Consider the following 13,956-nt stretch of genomic DNA (forward strand, 5'->3'; position numbering starts at 1 on the left):
AGCTCTACATCCGTGCCAAATTTGGTGTATTTTCTAGAAAAGATGATGCCTTTGCGCTGTAAATTACACACATGCCGTTTTCATCCATTTTCAGGAATATCAATGTCACGCCAAAACGAATCAAGCTATTTATATGCAAGTCACAGAATAAGTAGGAGACATGTGTGTCATTGTATCGCACTTAGGCCAAAAAAAAAAATTGTTGTGTTGCCCTCAACCGCCCGACCCTAAATCCTGGAAAATCAGGGGAGCAATTTTTTTAAAATTTTTGGAATGATGATTTTTACAGATTTGTTCAAAAAATCAAAGTTTTTCACTTTTAAATGAATATTTTATTGAGAGACTAGTCTTTAATTGATGTCTAACAGGTATCCAGAAGTCAAAATTGACAAATGTCTCCTAATTGAAGAAGTATTATTTAATATTTGAGGGGATTTTTAAAAACTGAAGGTTTTAAAAAAAAATTAAAAAAATAAATCCGACCGTCCTACCCAACTTTCCCATTTTCCCACTTGAGGGCAACACAACAATTTTTTTTTTTCGCCTTATTATAATTAGATACACTGTTGACTATATATTTTCAAAATTTTGTTCAAACACAGTATAAATCATTCTGGGACACCCTGTCTAAAACATCGCATATCAGTTGCCATTACAGCTTCTAAACCGCAGATTACGTGCAAATTAATGAAATAAGACTTCTGAACTGGATAGTGCATACCAATACTTTTACATCTTGTAAAAAAAAAAGTTTAAATAAAGGGTTTATGTCCCTTGATTCCCTATAGCTTGATCCAAAGAGTACAAAAATACATAAATGCATTGGAAAATATACCTTTTCCTACACTGCACAAGTTAATACAAGTTAATCAGAAAATTGTTCTACAAGCATGCCTACCTTATGTCCCTCCTCATCCTGTTTGTCAGTTTTCTGTCTATGATGTGATGGAGGTGGCGATTCTGATGAATCTCTCTGCTTGTTGTCCATCCCCTCTGCCTTCTTCTCATCTTTCTTCGCATCCGGCTCAGACTCGGACCCAGACGAGGAGCTCCTTGATGAAGACCTTGCCTTCTGTTTAGGCTTAGCTGGTGGTGGTGGAGACACACGTTTGGGTTTGGTAGTTTTTTGCCCCGTTTGGGTGGACTCCTTGAACGGGAATGAGAGGCTGAGCTTGAACTGGAGCCAGAGCTTGAGGAGTAGGATTTTGATCTTGGTTTTCTATGGAGAAAATATAATGTTTGAATATTAAACTAATTTGATAAACACTACTGAAAAAAAATATGAAGACCATCCAGAAAGAAGCATTACTATAATATTTTGCAGTAAACCTTTGACGAGCGCGTACTACCGTGATGTTGCAAAGGCGGAGCTAACAACGCGTATTGCACAAAGTTCCAGTTCATTCATAAATTCCACTCGGCAACAGCAGATCGCCTCAGCAGCCAATCAGAGACAAGTGCGTTTGAACGCAGTAAATATGCCATGAATGCTTAAACTACGCTCTCGTCAAAGGTTTACTGCAAAATATTAAAATAACGTTTGATGGCCTGATGAGATTTGATCATAGCTATGTTTAAACAGCAACTACTGCATCAAATTCAGGCGAACAAAAGAAGTTTTCAACAATTATCTCTCATGGTGGACCAATATAAGTGACATAATCAAGGGGAATGAGTCGGATGTCACTAATATTGATTTTGAGAAATTAGCAAAGAAAGTTTTAAAATTCTTTTGTTTTATATTGTTTTCAGTGATTGATAAATTGACATAACTTCGCAAAGAAAAGTTGTATAAACATGGGGTTTTCAGTTTCTGAAAGCTTTAAATGTCTTTTTTAGAAACATGTGTAAAACTCATTTTTGACCAGGGTCGACATGTGACTCGTTCCGCTTGATCATGTCACATATACTTTAAGAGGACAGATATATTACCTTCTCGGTGGGGTTCTGCTTCTTCGCACTGGCACCACCTTTCTTTTTGGTGATGGCGATCTTCGTCTGCGTCGTGGGGAAGGGGAGTTGCGCCGTCTCATGGGTCTGTCTGGTGTACGTGATCGCCGTCTGTTAAATCTTCTAGGAGACCTGAAACAATTAAAGTGAATGTCACAATTTAAATTCCATTTGTGGGAATTACTGGTGACCATCAGCCTCATCCCTCACTACCATCAAAATTATAATTTTGGCTTCAGATAAAAGCTCAAACTTTTCCAACAAAATTTTATCTGTGGATCTTTTCAAAATGTCACAGTTGGAAGTGTATCAATATCAAGAGCATAATATGTAAAGCTGTGTACATATCATGCAGATACCTGTGAATTCACTTAATTATTATTTCTCAAAAAATCCTCTCAAGAATTTATCTATTTATTTAATCCTAGGGGTATAAACAGAGTTTAAAATAATCTATCTTATATACCTTCAACATTTCAAAATGGGGAAGTAACCTTTTCTTGAAATTAATTTTGGTCACAACTAAATATTACCAGCATTTTGATGTAACTGCTAGTACAATACCAAACTAAATACCAAAAATGTTCAGCGTTGTAATGTGTATCTGATTGTCTGTGACAAAGTTGTACATGTACATCCGTTTCTTTGGGGCATGACTTCGTGATCACGAAGCGTACCGACACTGAACATTATGTGATACTGAGTTCTATTGCATACCTTCTGGGAGGTGACCTCCTAGGAGGTGATCTCCTTCGTGGTGATCTAGACCTACGTCTAGGAGAGCGTGATCTAGACCTACGTCTTGGAGAGCGTGATCTAGAGCGTCTTCTTGGTGATGACCGCCTCCTTGGTGAGCGTGAGCGTTTTCGTGGTGGAGATCTACGACGGGGTGATCTTGATCTGCGTCTGGGTGATTTTCTCCTTGGCGAAGGCGAGCGTCGTCTACGTGGTGAATGTGATCTGCAAAACATAAAGGTTCAGAGATCTCAATTCTTGTCCAATATAGTTCACATAATTTATAATTTAAGCACCTACTTGACAGGGTATACTGAAGAATAGGACAACTGCAAAATTCAGGTCTCCATTATTTCAGTATGAGCGTGTTTATAGTGAGCCAGATTATCCAGCATTTAGTTGGACTGTCACACAGTCTATATTTGTTTATGTTTTACTAACCATTGCAAATCTAGACTATGTGGCAGTTTAGCTAAATAATGGAAAGATTGTCTCACTATAAACACGCTCTATTAGAGAAAAGGGTCTGGTTAGAGTAATATAAGGATTGCGATTAGGACTGGGAAATGCACAACAAGAATTGTAATTGATGAGCTGACCTCAATGTTTATCAACAAAGGCAAGGGACTGGAATATCGATATGCTTGAGTGAACTGCATAACCACTCCACTATTCAATAGCCTTATTGTGATGTGGCGGGAGTTTTAAAACCACAGGCCCTGAACAGGGTCTTAGCTAGAAATTGAGGGTTGCCCGTCATTTGAATAAAATTTCCTGTCCTAATTTGACCTTTAAAACATTTACCAGACATCTATAGCCCATTGGGGGTTCAAAGAGTTCAAATATGTCCTGATATGGGCTTGTTCTATAAATTGGGTTTACTAAAAAGGTCAATTTGCTTCTCAAAACATATAATTTATAATATAGCATCTGTCAAAGGCATTACTTTTGCCCGTCCCAGGAGCAAACTCCCCATCTAAAATGACGGCCAGACGGGTGGCTAGCTAAGACCTTGGCCGTGAACAATATATGATGCGTGCCCATACTGCATAATAATTGTGATGATGCGCACGCATACTTCCACGTAATGACATCACAAGTCAACTCATCTATACTCCCAAGAGCTTGAAATGCATTTTGTTCTTGCGAAAAATGCTGTTTTCCATATGTTTCTCTTTTCTTCACTGCTGAAATTTATTGCTGACAAGATGTATGCTAGTTTCATACATGCCGTTTACAGCTGACCGGTGTGACGCATTGCAGACAAAAGGACACAATCGAGGCTGTTTGCTGCAATGACATTATACCGTTTGTTTGCAATGAGAAAATACATGTAAAACATGGGGATTACTGTAAATCAACTTAATTTCGCGAATTGGGGATTGTCAACATTTTCGCAGAGATTTAATTTCGCGAATTCAAAATGTTGACATGAATCTAAGTCTTCCGAATTTTGAAGTCAGTAAGCTTATGCATTTTAATTTTCAATTTCCACCCCAATAATATTGCAAAAATACCTTAATGGGAGCATGCTGTACTGGGTCTATAAAACATGCAGTTCCATGGTTTGAGTAGGCCTACTCTAGTAAAATATATTCCATCACAAGGCTGAATAATTATTCCATGAATTAACTGGTGATCGTAAAAATAGCTCTTCTGATCATTAATTTTCGGGCGATGTTTTGATCGTGTTGACTTGCAAATTCATTAGTACTTCTGAATTCCCTAAACGGCTCTTCATTTTATAGTCACAAAATAGGAAATATAAATATTTTCGGTTGAGCGACCGTAGCTAATTAGAAGATATTTATTTTCTTCACGATGCACGTGATTTTCTAAAGGTTTTAGAAATCGTTGGTGTTACGTAATGTTGTGGTACGGTTAGGCAGGGCGTTGGCTCACTTCACGTCAGTTCGGCAGCAGCAGAGCACCTATTTTTTTTCAGCGCTTGCATTGTTGTAGATATCGTATCAACGTGGATCTAATGGAGCCACAGTCACAGGCGCAGGCAGCACCTGCTACAAAAGCAGATATTCAAGAATTGTTAACTTCATTTACTGTTGGTGTTGACCAGAAACTAGCAAATGTGAAGGCTGAGTTGGCGGAGCTTCAAGAAAAATCAGCTTCAGCGTTGGCCCAAAAAATCAAAGATAACAATCAAAAGAAGTGGCGTCGGGAAGGAAATAAGCGCCAGTTTGAGTTTAATCAGCAAGTGTCAGATAAGTGTATACTTAAAATTGGGTTAGGAAAGTAGCATGTTTGTGAGTTTGTCGTTTGTCCCGGAGTTCGTGCAGTTCGTGTGTTTTTTATTTCGCACCTTCTTTAACCTCATGGCGGGCGTCTGGATGCCGCAATAATACTGGCCTAGACCGCATAAATACTGTGTGTGATGTTTTTCTTTTGTGTATGTTGGGTGTGGGGCCTTGAGAAAAGGTAGTTTAGGGAAGAAATATAAATATTTTCGGTTGAGCGACCGTGGCGAATTAGAAGATATTTATTTTCTTCACGGTACGTGATTTTCTAAAGGTTTTAGAAATCGTTGGTGTTACGTAATGTTGTGGTACGGTTAGGCAGGGCGTTGGCTCACTTCACGTCAGTTCGGCAGCAGCAGAGCACCTATTTTTTTTTTCTTTTCATTGTTTTATAAAAGTAATTGAGCTTATATTAGTTGGGCTTTTATAACTAAAAATCCTCACGGGCCTATTGCATCAAGTAGTATGACATACAAATTTGGGTTGTGTCTTTGCTTGTGTTTGAGTATATTGGGCCTATATATAATCAAGAAATTCACATAGGCCTAATTGCATCAAGTATTTTACCATATTAATTTTGGTGTTGTTTTTTCTGTTTGTGTTTGAATGTTTCAGAGTGATAAAGGATTCGATTACCTCTGCTTTGGAGCACGTACCAGAGCGCTCGGCTGTCGCCGCCATTTTAAGCAAGACGAAGAACCAGTTAGAAGAGCGGCAGAAGTTGATCCGTCTAGCAGACACCTCCATTTACGGGTGGGCAACAGTGTCGGAATATGAAACGCATGCAGATTGCGCGAGATGATGAGGATGACAACAAAATCATGCGAGCAGAGAACAGGGCAGGCGAAAGGTCAAGCAGAAAAGAAGGCGGCCGTGAGGCGAAAGCAACCAAACCAAAAAGTTCAAGAGACCTACTGAGAGTAGTTATTCTGGTGATTTTTTTCGTGGCCAAAGCACCTATGGCGGCGCCAGCAGAGGCCAAGGCACCGGAATGGGAACCGGAAGTTGCTTCACCTGTGGGAGTTTCAACCACTGGAAGGCCAATTGCCCATACAAGAGAGCTCCGTATGCCATAAGCACAGTGTCAAAACCACCAACATAGAGTTAAGTGTAGTAATGTAGGTAATCCAAGAAATTGTACTAGTCCACCAAAAAAGTCTGGTGTGTCAGAGTCAGTCATACAAAATGATAGTGCATTTATTGCTAACGATTATTATGAGTACTGAAGAAGCGAAGTGGAGTATCTGGTATTAAAGTTGCAGGTAGGCTAAATAAGCATTTTCATTTTTGGGAAAAGATCGGGGCTCCAGAGTTTATTCTTAATACCATTCGTTTGGGTTATGTAATTCCATTCAATAAAAGGCCGGCGCCATCTTTTTCTAAGAATAACAAGTCTGCTTTATCTCACAAGGTATTTGTTTCACAAGCTATATCTGAGTTGGTTCTTTTGGAAACCATTGAGGTATGTAAGGCACAGCCGACAGTAGTAAATCCACTTACGGTGTCGATTCAAAGTAATGGTAAGAAGCGGTTGATATTGGACCTGAGGTTGGTAAATGAAGATCTTGACAAAATTTCAGTCAAGTATGAAGATATGCGCTCTGCTCTTATATTTCTCAGAAAGGGTGGTTTTATGTTTAAATTTGACCTGAAAAGTGGTTATCATCACATTGGCATTTGTGCTGCGCATAGGGATTTTTTAGGATTTGCATGGAATTTGGGTTCCAAGAGCGTGTTTTACAGATTTAAACAGTTGCCCTTTGGCCTCTCCTCGGCTCCTTTCATCTTTACCAAAATTGTTCGGCCATTGGTTAAAAAGTGGAGAGGAGAAGGTAAGTCAATAGTAGTCTTTTTAGCGATGGACTTGGGTTTGCTAGTTCCTTTCTGAAGCCATTCGTGTAAGCGAGGAAGTAAAAGCAGATCTGATAGCCTCTGGGTTTGTTCCAAGCGTGCAAAAGAGTGTATGGGATCCAGTGCAAAAGATCAGTGGTTAGGCTATTATATAGATCTCGAAGATGGTTTTTTGTGATTCCTGAAAGGCGTACAGAGTATCAAAAAGGCATTCATGATATTTTACAGGGAATGAAATGAACAGAGCATCTGCAAGGCAAATCGCCAGAGTGGTCGGAAAGATTATGTCCACCAATCTCGTGACAGGTAACATAGCCAGGGTTATGACAAAGGCTTTACACGTGTGTATTGAATCAAGGTTATCTTGGGATCTTCCTGTTTTAATTCCAATAGAAGCAGTGAGCGAGTTGTCATTTTGGAGCTCAAGTGTGGAAAGTTTGAACAAGTCCAATATCGGACCAAAAGCCGAATGTTCAAGAATTGTGTTTTCTGGACGCCAGTAGCTCAGGATTTGGTGGTTATATAGTAGATATTGATAACACAGTAGCACATGGATTGTGGGATAGTAGTGAATCCCAAAAAGTTCTACATGGAGAGAACTTAAAGCAGTTGAGTTGGTGCTTAAATCCTTAGCACACAAGCTGTCCAGCCGAAGGACTAAGTGGTTTACAGATAACCAAGGTGTTGAAAAGATTGCAGTGCAAGGTAGTATGAAAAGTGAATTGCAGAGTATTGCTTTGAGCATTTGCAAGACATGTTTGGAACATAATATTCATTTAGAGATGGAATGGGTTCCAAGATCGGAAAATGATAAAGCAGACAAGCTCAGTAGAATTATTGATAATGATGATTGGAGTGTCTCTGATGAGTGCTTTATGTATTTTGATGACCTCTGGGGTCCACATATACTGTTGACAGGTTTGCCAGCTATTATAACAAGAAAATCAAAAGGTTTAATTCTAGATTCTGGAATCCAGGTTGTGAGGCCATTGGCGCTTTTACAGTTAAGTGGGAAGGTGAAAATAATTGGATAGTCCCTCCAATATCAATTATATCAAGAGTGATTTTATTCATGCAGCAAATAAGAGCGGTGGGAACTATGATATGTCCATGTTGGTATTCAGCACCGTATTGGCCTTTGCTCTTCCCAGATGGTTATAATCCAATTAGAGCAGTTGTGGGGATTTATGAAATGCCCTGGTATCCAGGTTTATTTATTCCTGGGAGGGAGGAAGCGAGGAATTTGTCATGAATATTGGCAGAAGCAAGATTTTAGCAGTAAGGCTTGATTTTAGAGTGTGAGTGCATATAGATGTTTAAAAATGTACTTGGGCAAAAGCTGATTCTTTGTTTTTTCCCCAATGCAGGTAATATTCAACAGCGGTATTTGGGCAGAACACCAGCTGCAAGAGACCATCCATATTTGGACAGACTGGCAAAGATGTTACCCGATGTTATGTTGGGGGCACGAGCTAAATCAACAGTTAGCGCTTACTCTGGGGCTATGAACAGGTGGACTGATTGGGCTAATAAGTATGGAAAATGTGTTCTTCCGGCAGATTCGGTAGATATAGCTCTGTATTTAACACATTTAAGTCAAACAGCCACATCACCTGCCCCTATCACCAAAGCTGTCTCGGGTTTATCATGGGCACATAAAATGGCAGGAGTGCCTGATCCTACTAGTGCGAGTATGGTTTTGTTTACCCACGAAGGTCTGAAGAGAAAATTATCAAAACCCATTGTTAAAAAAGAGCCCATAACGTCTCAAATGATCAGAGATTTGGTTGACGCTTACGTTCCAGAGGGAGGACGTGGGGTGCAAAATTTAATGAACATTAGAACAGTCACTATGTGTTTGGTTGCTTATTCCGCGTTCTTGCGTTTCGCCGAATTGTCTGAAATAAAATTGAGACATTTAAATTTCACTGAGAAGGGAGTGGAAATATGTATTCCCTCAAGTAAAACAGATGTATATAGGCAGGGGAGGTCGGTAGCGGTTAGTAAGTTAAATACTCCGACTTGTCCCGTTAAAATGCTCGAGGTCTATTTAGATTTAGTGCAGGTCCAATCAGAACAGTTCATTTTTCGTAGTCTGACAAAGACTAGGGATGGTTATAAGTTAAGGGAAGGCAACCAACCGATTTCATACACCAGGGCTCGTGAGGTTATTCTGGATGCATTGCGCCCTTTAGTTCCAGATGTATCCAAATTTGGAGTCCATAGTTTAAGATCAGGGGCGCATCAGCGCGGCAAATGCTGGTATCCAAGACAGGTTGCTGAAGAAGCACGGTAGGTGGAAGACTGATGTTGCGAAGGATGGTTATGTTAAGGAAAGCCAAGAAAGCTTGTTTTCAGTCTCTAAAGCTCTTGGGTTATAATCCCTGATAGTATGAGCTCGTAGTTTGATAGTCAAAATAAAAATTGGATACTAAGGTGCTGTTGAGCAAATTTTAAGAAGTCAATTATTCATAAATATTGGTGGTTGCTCTTCCAGGGAGGGTTAGTGAAAAAACGGATAATGCAGGGTGGCTGGAAATTGGAATAATGGTATCTGCCATGAAGTTATATTGCATAGAGCAGATCTACGGTCTCATCCTCAATTTTTGGCCTGGGGTGAGTTTACGTAGCAGGCGAGTAACGTGTTCAATTTTCAGGGTAGGCTGCCCCATTGTATTAGTGTAGGTTCCGTTAAGTTATTTTTGTATGAGTTCAATTGAGATTGTGGAACTTTCATTCCACCAGTCGCTCTGGATGCCGCAATAATACTGGCCTAGACCGCATAAATACTGTGTGTGATGTTTTTCTTTTTGTGTATGTTGGGTGTGGGGCCTTGAGAAAAGGTAGTTTAGGGAAGAAAGCAGATTCTTTATTATAGTAACACTAGTCCAAGAAGAATGGCACGAGTGGTGTGTTCAATCAATTCGATGAGCTGAGCACATGTTTTGTGAGCTATGGCTAGCCCGGATGTGCTCGTAGTCTTATTCTAAGTCTCACTTTACCGACACTTTAATTGGCACGTACAGATCGGGTCGGTGGGGGGTCAGATGCTGGTGAGGCAGTAAAGTTTGAACAAATTCTATTACTTGGTGAAAGGAAAATGTTTTATAATTTGCCTGCAGAAGTTATAAAGAAATTTAAAGATGGAGAGGAAAGAAAAGGAAGGAAAAAAAAATATAACAAAATTAAAATAGGGAAATAAAAGACATCATGTTGACATCTGGGATCAAGACTAGCAAACATGTTGTGACTTTTCTGTGGCCTTCGCTATGTCAGTCGGACAGAAACCTTGCATAAAATATGCCATCAATATGTACCAAAATTAATGACTAAGGTAAAATTTTGTCAATATTACAATAGAAAATATTATATCCTTCATTAATATATTCTCGTTCATTAATTGGTTAAACGAGTATCATGTGACCAAAAATAGTTTTGCTATTTTGCAAAGCAGTTAAAAAGCCGACTCAAAGTGCTATTTCCCCGGGATATATTTTTTGCTATACTCCCTCTGAGCGCAGTATGACCTCATAGCAGCGTCGCAGTTCCTAGCGGTGGGTGCAACTCGCCACATACGCGGGATATCGCTACCGGTTCTGGGGTATTAATGTGTAGCAAGTCGTGTTGTCTTGCGAAGTACACAAGCAGCAGCACAGAAGTGCAGCTAAAAGACGGCAGTTTAATGACATAATCTGAGTTACATCAGGAACAATATCTTAATATTGACGGCGAAATAACAGAGAACATGGTTACTCGTTTCACGGCGGTATTGTAGAGGTTAAAACATTACAACGGTAAGCTTTATAGCCACTCAATTGCGTGCGTGCTTTGTGCATGTAGGCCTACGTGTATTCAATCAAAACAAAGCACGGCAAGCCTAGCCTAGCCTTGATTATGCTAGGGCTTAGCCTACATTTATGCCTAGGCCTATGTCTATGATAAAGGCCTTTCTATTATTTAACCAATTAATGAACAAAGAATATATTAATGAAGGATATAAAACAAATATTTACTGCTCTAAATTCGGGATCTGGTGGAATCTATTGGTCCCCTCGGTGAACTGGAGACCGTGAGCCTACTATTTCCCTCGACCTGGCGGTCTCGGGAAATAGTAGGCTCACGGTCTCCAGTTCACCTCGGGGACCAATAGATTCCACCAGATCCCTCGAATTTGAGCAGTAAATATTTGTATACTATATTGACATGAAATACTATATAAATTGGGCAGTAAAGTTTAATATTTTTACAGAGAGTCGATGCTCCTGCAGCTAAACAACTTCCATTGCACGATCGTGGCTGTATTGTGAACTGTGTGAGACTTTGGAAGCTTAATGCACTGTGGGCTAGTCGGCATGATTTCAAACGCTATTTTAATTAGTGTGATATTTAATTTCTCGAATTTTGCCTCCTCGCGAAATTCGAGAAATTAAATATAAAGTTGATTTACAGTATTATACACTGGCCTGTATTCAAAATACATACCTAGATCGAGATTTTCTCTTTCTTCTACCACCACTGCGTGACCGGGACCGACTTCTAGAGCGGGAACTAGAAGAAGATGATGACCTACTGCCACGACGCTTCTTCTTTTTGTCACCTGGAGAACGACTTCTTCCACGTTTATCATCCTCATCAGCTTCTTTGTCTTTCTCTTTACTGTAATGAGAAATAAATCGACTTGTACTCAAATACAATCCTTTCTTCCTTTTCACACCACCATTTTAAAGTTGACTGAAATCAATATTTTGGCTTGTCAAGTGTTACATAAATGCCTTATATCACAAACTGCTATCTTATGACTATCACAAAAATGTTTAAAGGGGAATATTGGAATGTCATCTTTCCCTGGGTAAGATCTGACAGCAGGCCACACGATGGCCAGAGGTAACATGAGTAGGTTTCTTTCACTTTGAAGGCAAGGATAGTCTTGCAAATATGGGCTAACTTTCACCTAGGCCATCCAATATGCCATGAATAAATAGGACTACAACTGGTCAGTTTATACTCCTATTTCCACATCTGTTATTTTTATGTGCACCTTTTAAGGTCATAACAATGCCACTTTGCAAAATTCAAATTTGCGCATACGGTTTTTGAAAACATGGCTACAACCAGACGGATACAATTAGCTAACAGGTGAATGCATACTTGTGGTTGTCATGTCTAGAACCCTCTTTTGTTCTCTGCATTTTTCCGTTTCACAGGTTAGTATGTCCACCCACATGGTCCAGTGACTCCACCTTCTTGACATTTAGTGCAATCATATTCTATTTACTGTTGACTATTTCTCTTTACTATATACATACATGTATTTTAAGTGCTGAAATGATGAACATCTTGACCTTACCTTGTATCAGCTGATTGTTTTATCTGTCCAACAGGTGGTGGTGACGGGCTGTCCTTATCTCCATCCTTCTCTGCATTAGCGGCTGCAGCAGGTGCAGGGATTTATCCCCACCAGGAGACTTGGGTTCACCATCCTCATCTTTCTTATCTTCTCCGTCTTTGTTGTCTGGTTGAGCTGGCTTATGCGGCTCCCAATCCCACTTGGCTGGCCGGGCCATGATCCTAATGTCAAATGAATGAGCAAAATGAATAGTGACTTTTCATTGCCAACTTGATCTAAATTACAACCTTTTTATTAAAAGGTTAACTACTACGGTACATTCATGACATTTTATTTCTATAGTAAATCTTTATTTTGGTTTTTGTACAATCAGGCCTGGTAAAATGTGAAATTCAGGATGTTCTTCTTTCTTGATAATCCTACAGCTCACAGGTAGCAGCAAGGCTCCCGCTGGACGCGAATTCTTGCGTCCAGACGCATTTTTGCATTGCTGGACGCAATGTTCAACAAATTTCATCAACCCGTTGCGTCCAGTCGGACGCAAGTTGATTCAGCCCAAAAATTTATGATTATAAAGCTTACCAACTTCATCATCATAAAAATCGTGAAAATTACGTTGACTGATCACTCCTAATTCTCCTAATAAAGCTTAATTAATATTCATAACCAATGGACCAATCAGTAAACGAGTTATTGACCTTTCACATTTAGCCACTCCCATTTTGCAACACTTCCGGGTCGAGGTCACCAGTCAATGAATGAAAGTTCTTACGGCAGTGAGACGTGATAAGCTTTTGAAAATACAACTTTGTAAACTATCGTACATTGTCATGCATTCACATAATTTGTTATTGACAATAATATTTACACAAATCTTTAAAATCTCATCAGGAATCTGAAAGGAAATAGTCAAATATTTGCATCAAACTGCGATGTAATGCGATGCAATACCGGGAATCTGGGGCTTTGTAAAATTGTATTCCCTGTTGCCCAACACATTAACATACATGTACGGACGCACAAAAGTTTTGTGGGACGCACATTTCCCGACCATGTTTTACAGTTGTGCGTCCGATCGGACACAGAGTTTTTGAAGGCTAGCGGGAGCCTTGGGTAGCAGTAGTGTTGCACAAAGACAAACGAGTCACATCAATCCAAGTCATGTTTATGCTCCACTGCTTATAATGGCATCTAAGTCTACCATCACTACTGTAAGGTGTTTTTTAGGTCAAGTCTACCATCGCTACTGTAGGTTTCAACAAATAAAATTCAACCAGTTTCCAAGTGCCAAACCTGATGATTACAACACTGTGTTCAACTTACTTTGGTGATGTTGATTGCTTGCGGTCTCCGCTGCCATTGACTCCATCATGCTCCTCATCGCTGTGTTTGCTTCCTCTGTCACCTCTGCTGCCTCTATCCCTGGATCCATGATCACGACTGCGACTGTCTGCAATGCAAAATTTGGAAGTCAACTTTTATCATTACTTTGGATAAATGGGCTATTACATTTGAAATCCATACACCCCTATTATAGAAGACATGACATTAATCTTCCACACAGGGAGTGCAAATTTCAAATGTGGGTTACCTAAATGGGTGACTCTATTTGAAATCTACATCCCTGTGTAGGAGGTTAAGGTCACACCTTCCACAGAGGTGTGTGGATTTCAACTGGAATAGCTAATGTAGATGCTTTCCCTTCTACTGGATAAGGGTCAGTCACAGACGACAACTTGGCCTTTTGTCACTTGGCTTTATATGTGTGCGCTTGCACACACCACTGGGCTTCCAGTTGAAATTCATACACCTCTATGAAAG

General features: G+C 39.8%; 1 protein-coding gene across 2 annotated transcripts in view; it reads right to left on the bottom strand.

The window, feature by feature from the left end:
• Positions 1-1,932: 1,932 nt before the first annotated feature.
• The window catches only part of LOC140157316 (serine/arginine repetitive matrix protein 1-like), a 36,070-nt gene continuing 24,046 nt past the window's right edge, over positions 1,933-13,956 (bottom strand). The window contains exons 6-10 of one of the 2 annotated variants that reach the window (XR_011859665.1): positions 13,459-13,585; positions 12,136-12,356; positions 11,271-11,444; positions 2,668-2,910; positions 1,933-2,082 (exon numbers count right to left, since the gene is read on the bottom strand). Coding sequence is in view for 1 of the 2 variants with exons in the window: in XM_072180460.1 (XP_072036561.1) it covers positions 12,155-12,356; positions 13,459-13,585 (329 nt within the window). In the remaining variant the exon portion in view is untranslated. Of the gene's footprint in view, positions 2,083-2,667; positions 2,911-11,270; positions 11,445-12,130; positions 12,357-13,458; positions 13,586-13,956 lie in introns of those variants that run through there. The other variant, XM_072180460.1, reaches the window with a different exon arrangement.

The sequence above is a fragment of the Amphiura filiformis genome, chromosome 7 (genome assembly GCF_039555335.1).
Source record: "Amphiura filiformis chromosome 7, Afil_fr2py, whole genome shotgun sequence".
Lineage (NCBI taxonomy): Eukaryota > Metazoa > Echinodermata > Ophiuroidea > Amphilepidida > Amphiuridae > Amphiura > Amphiura filiformis.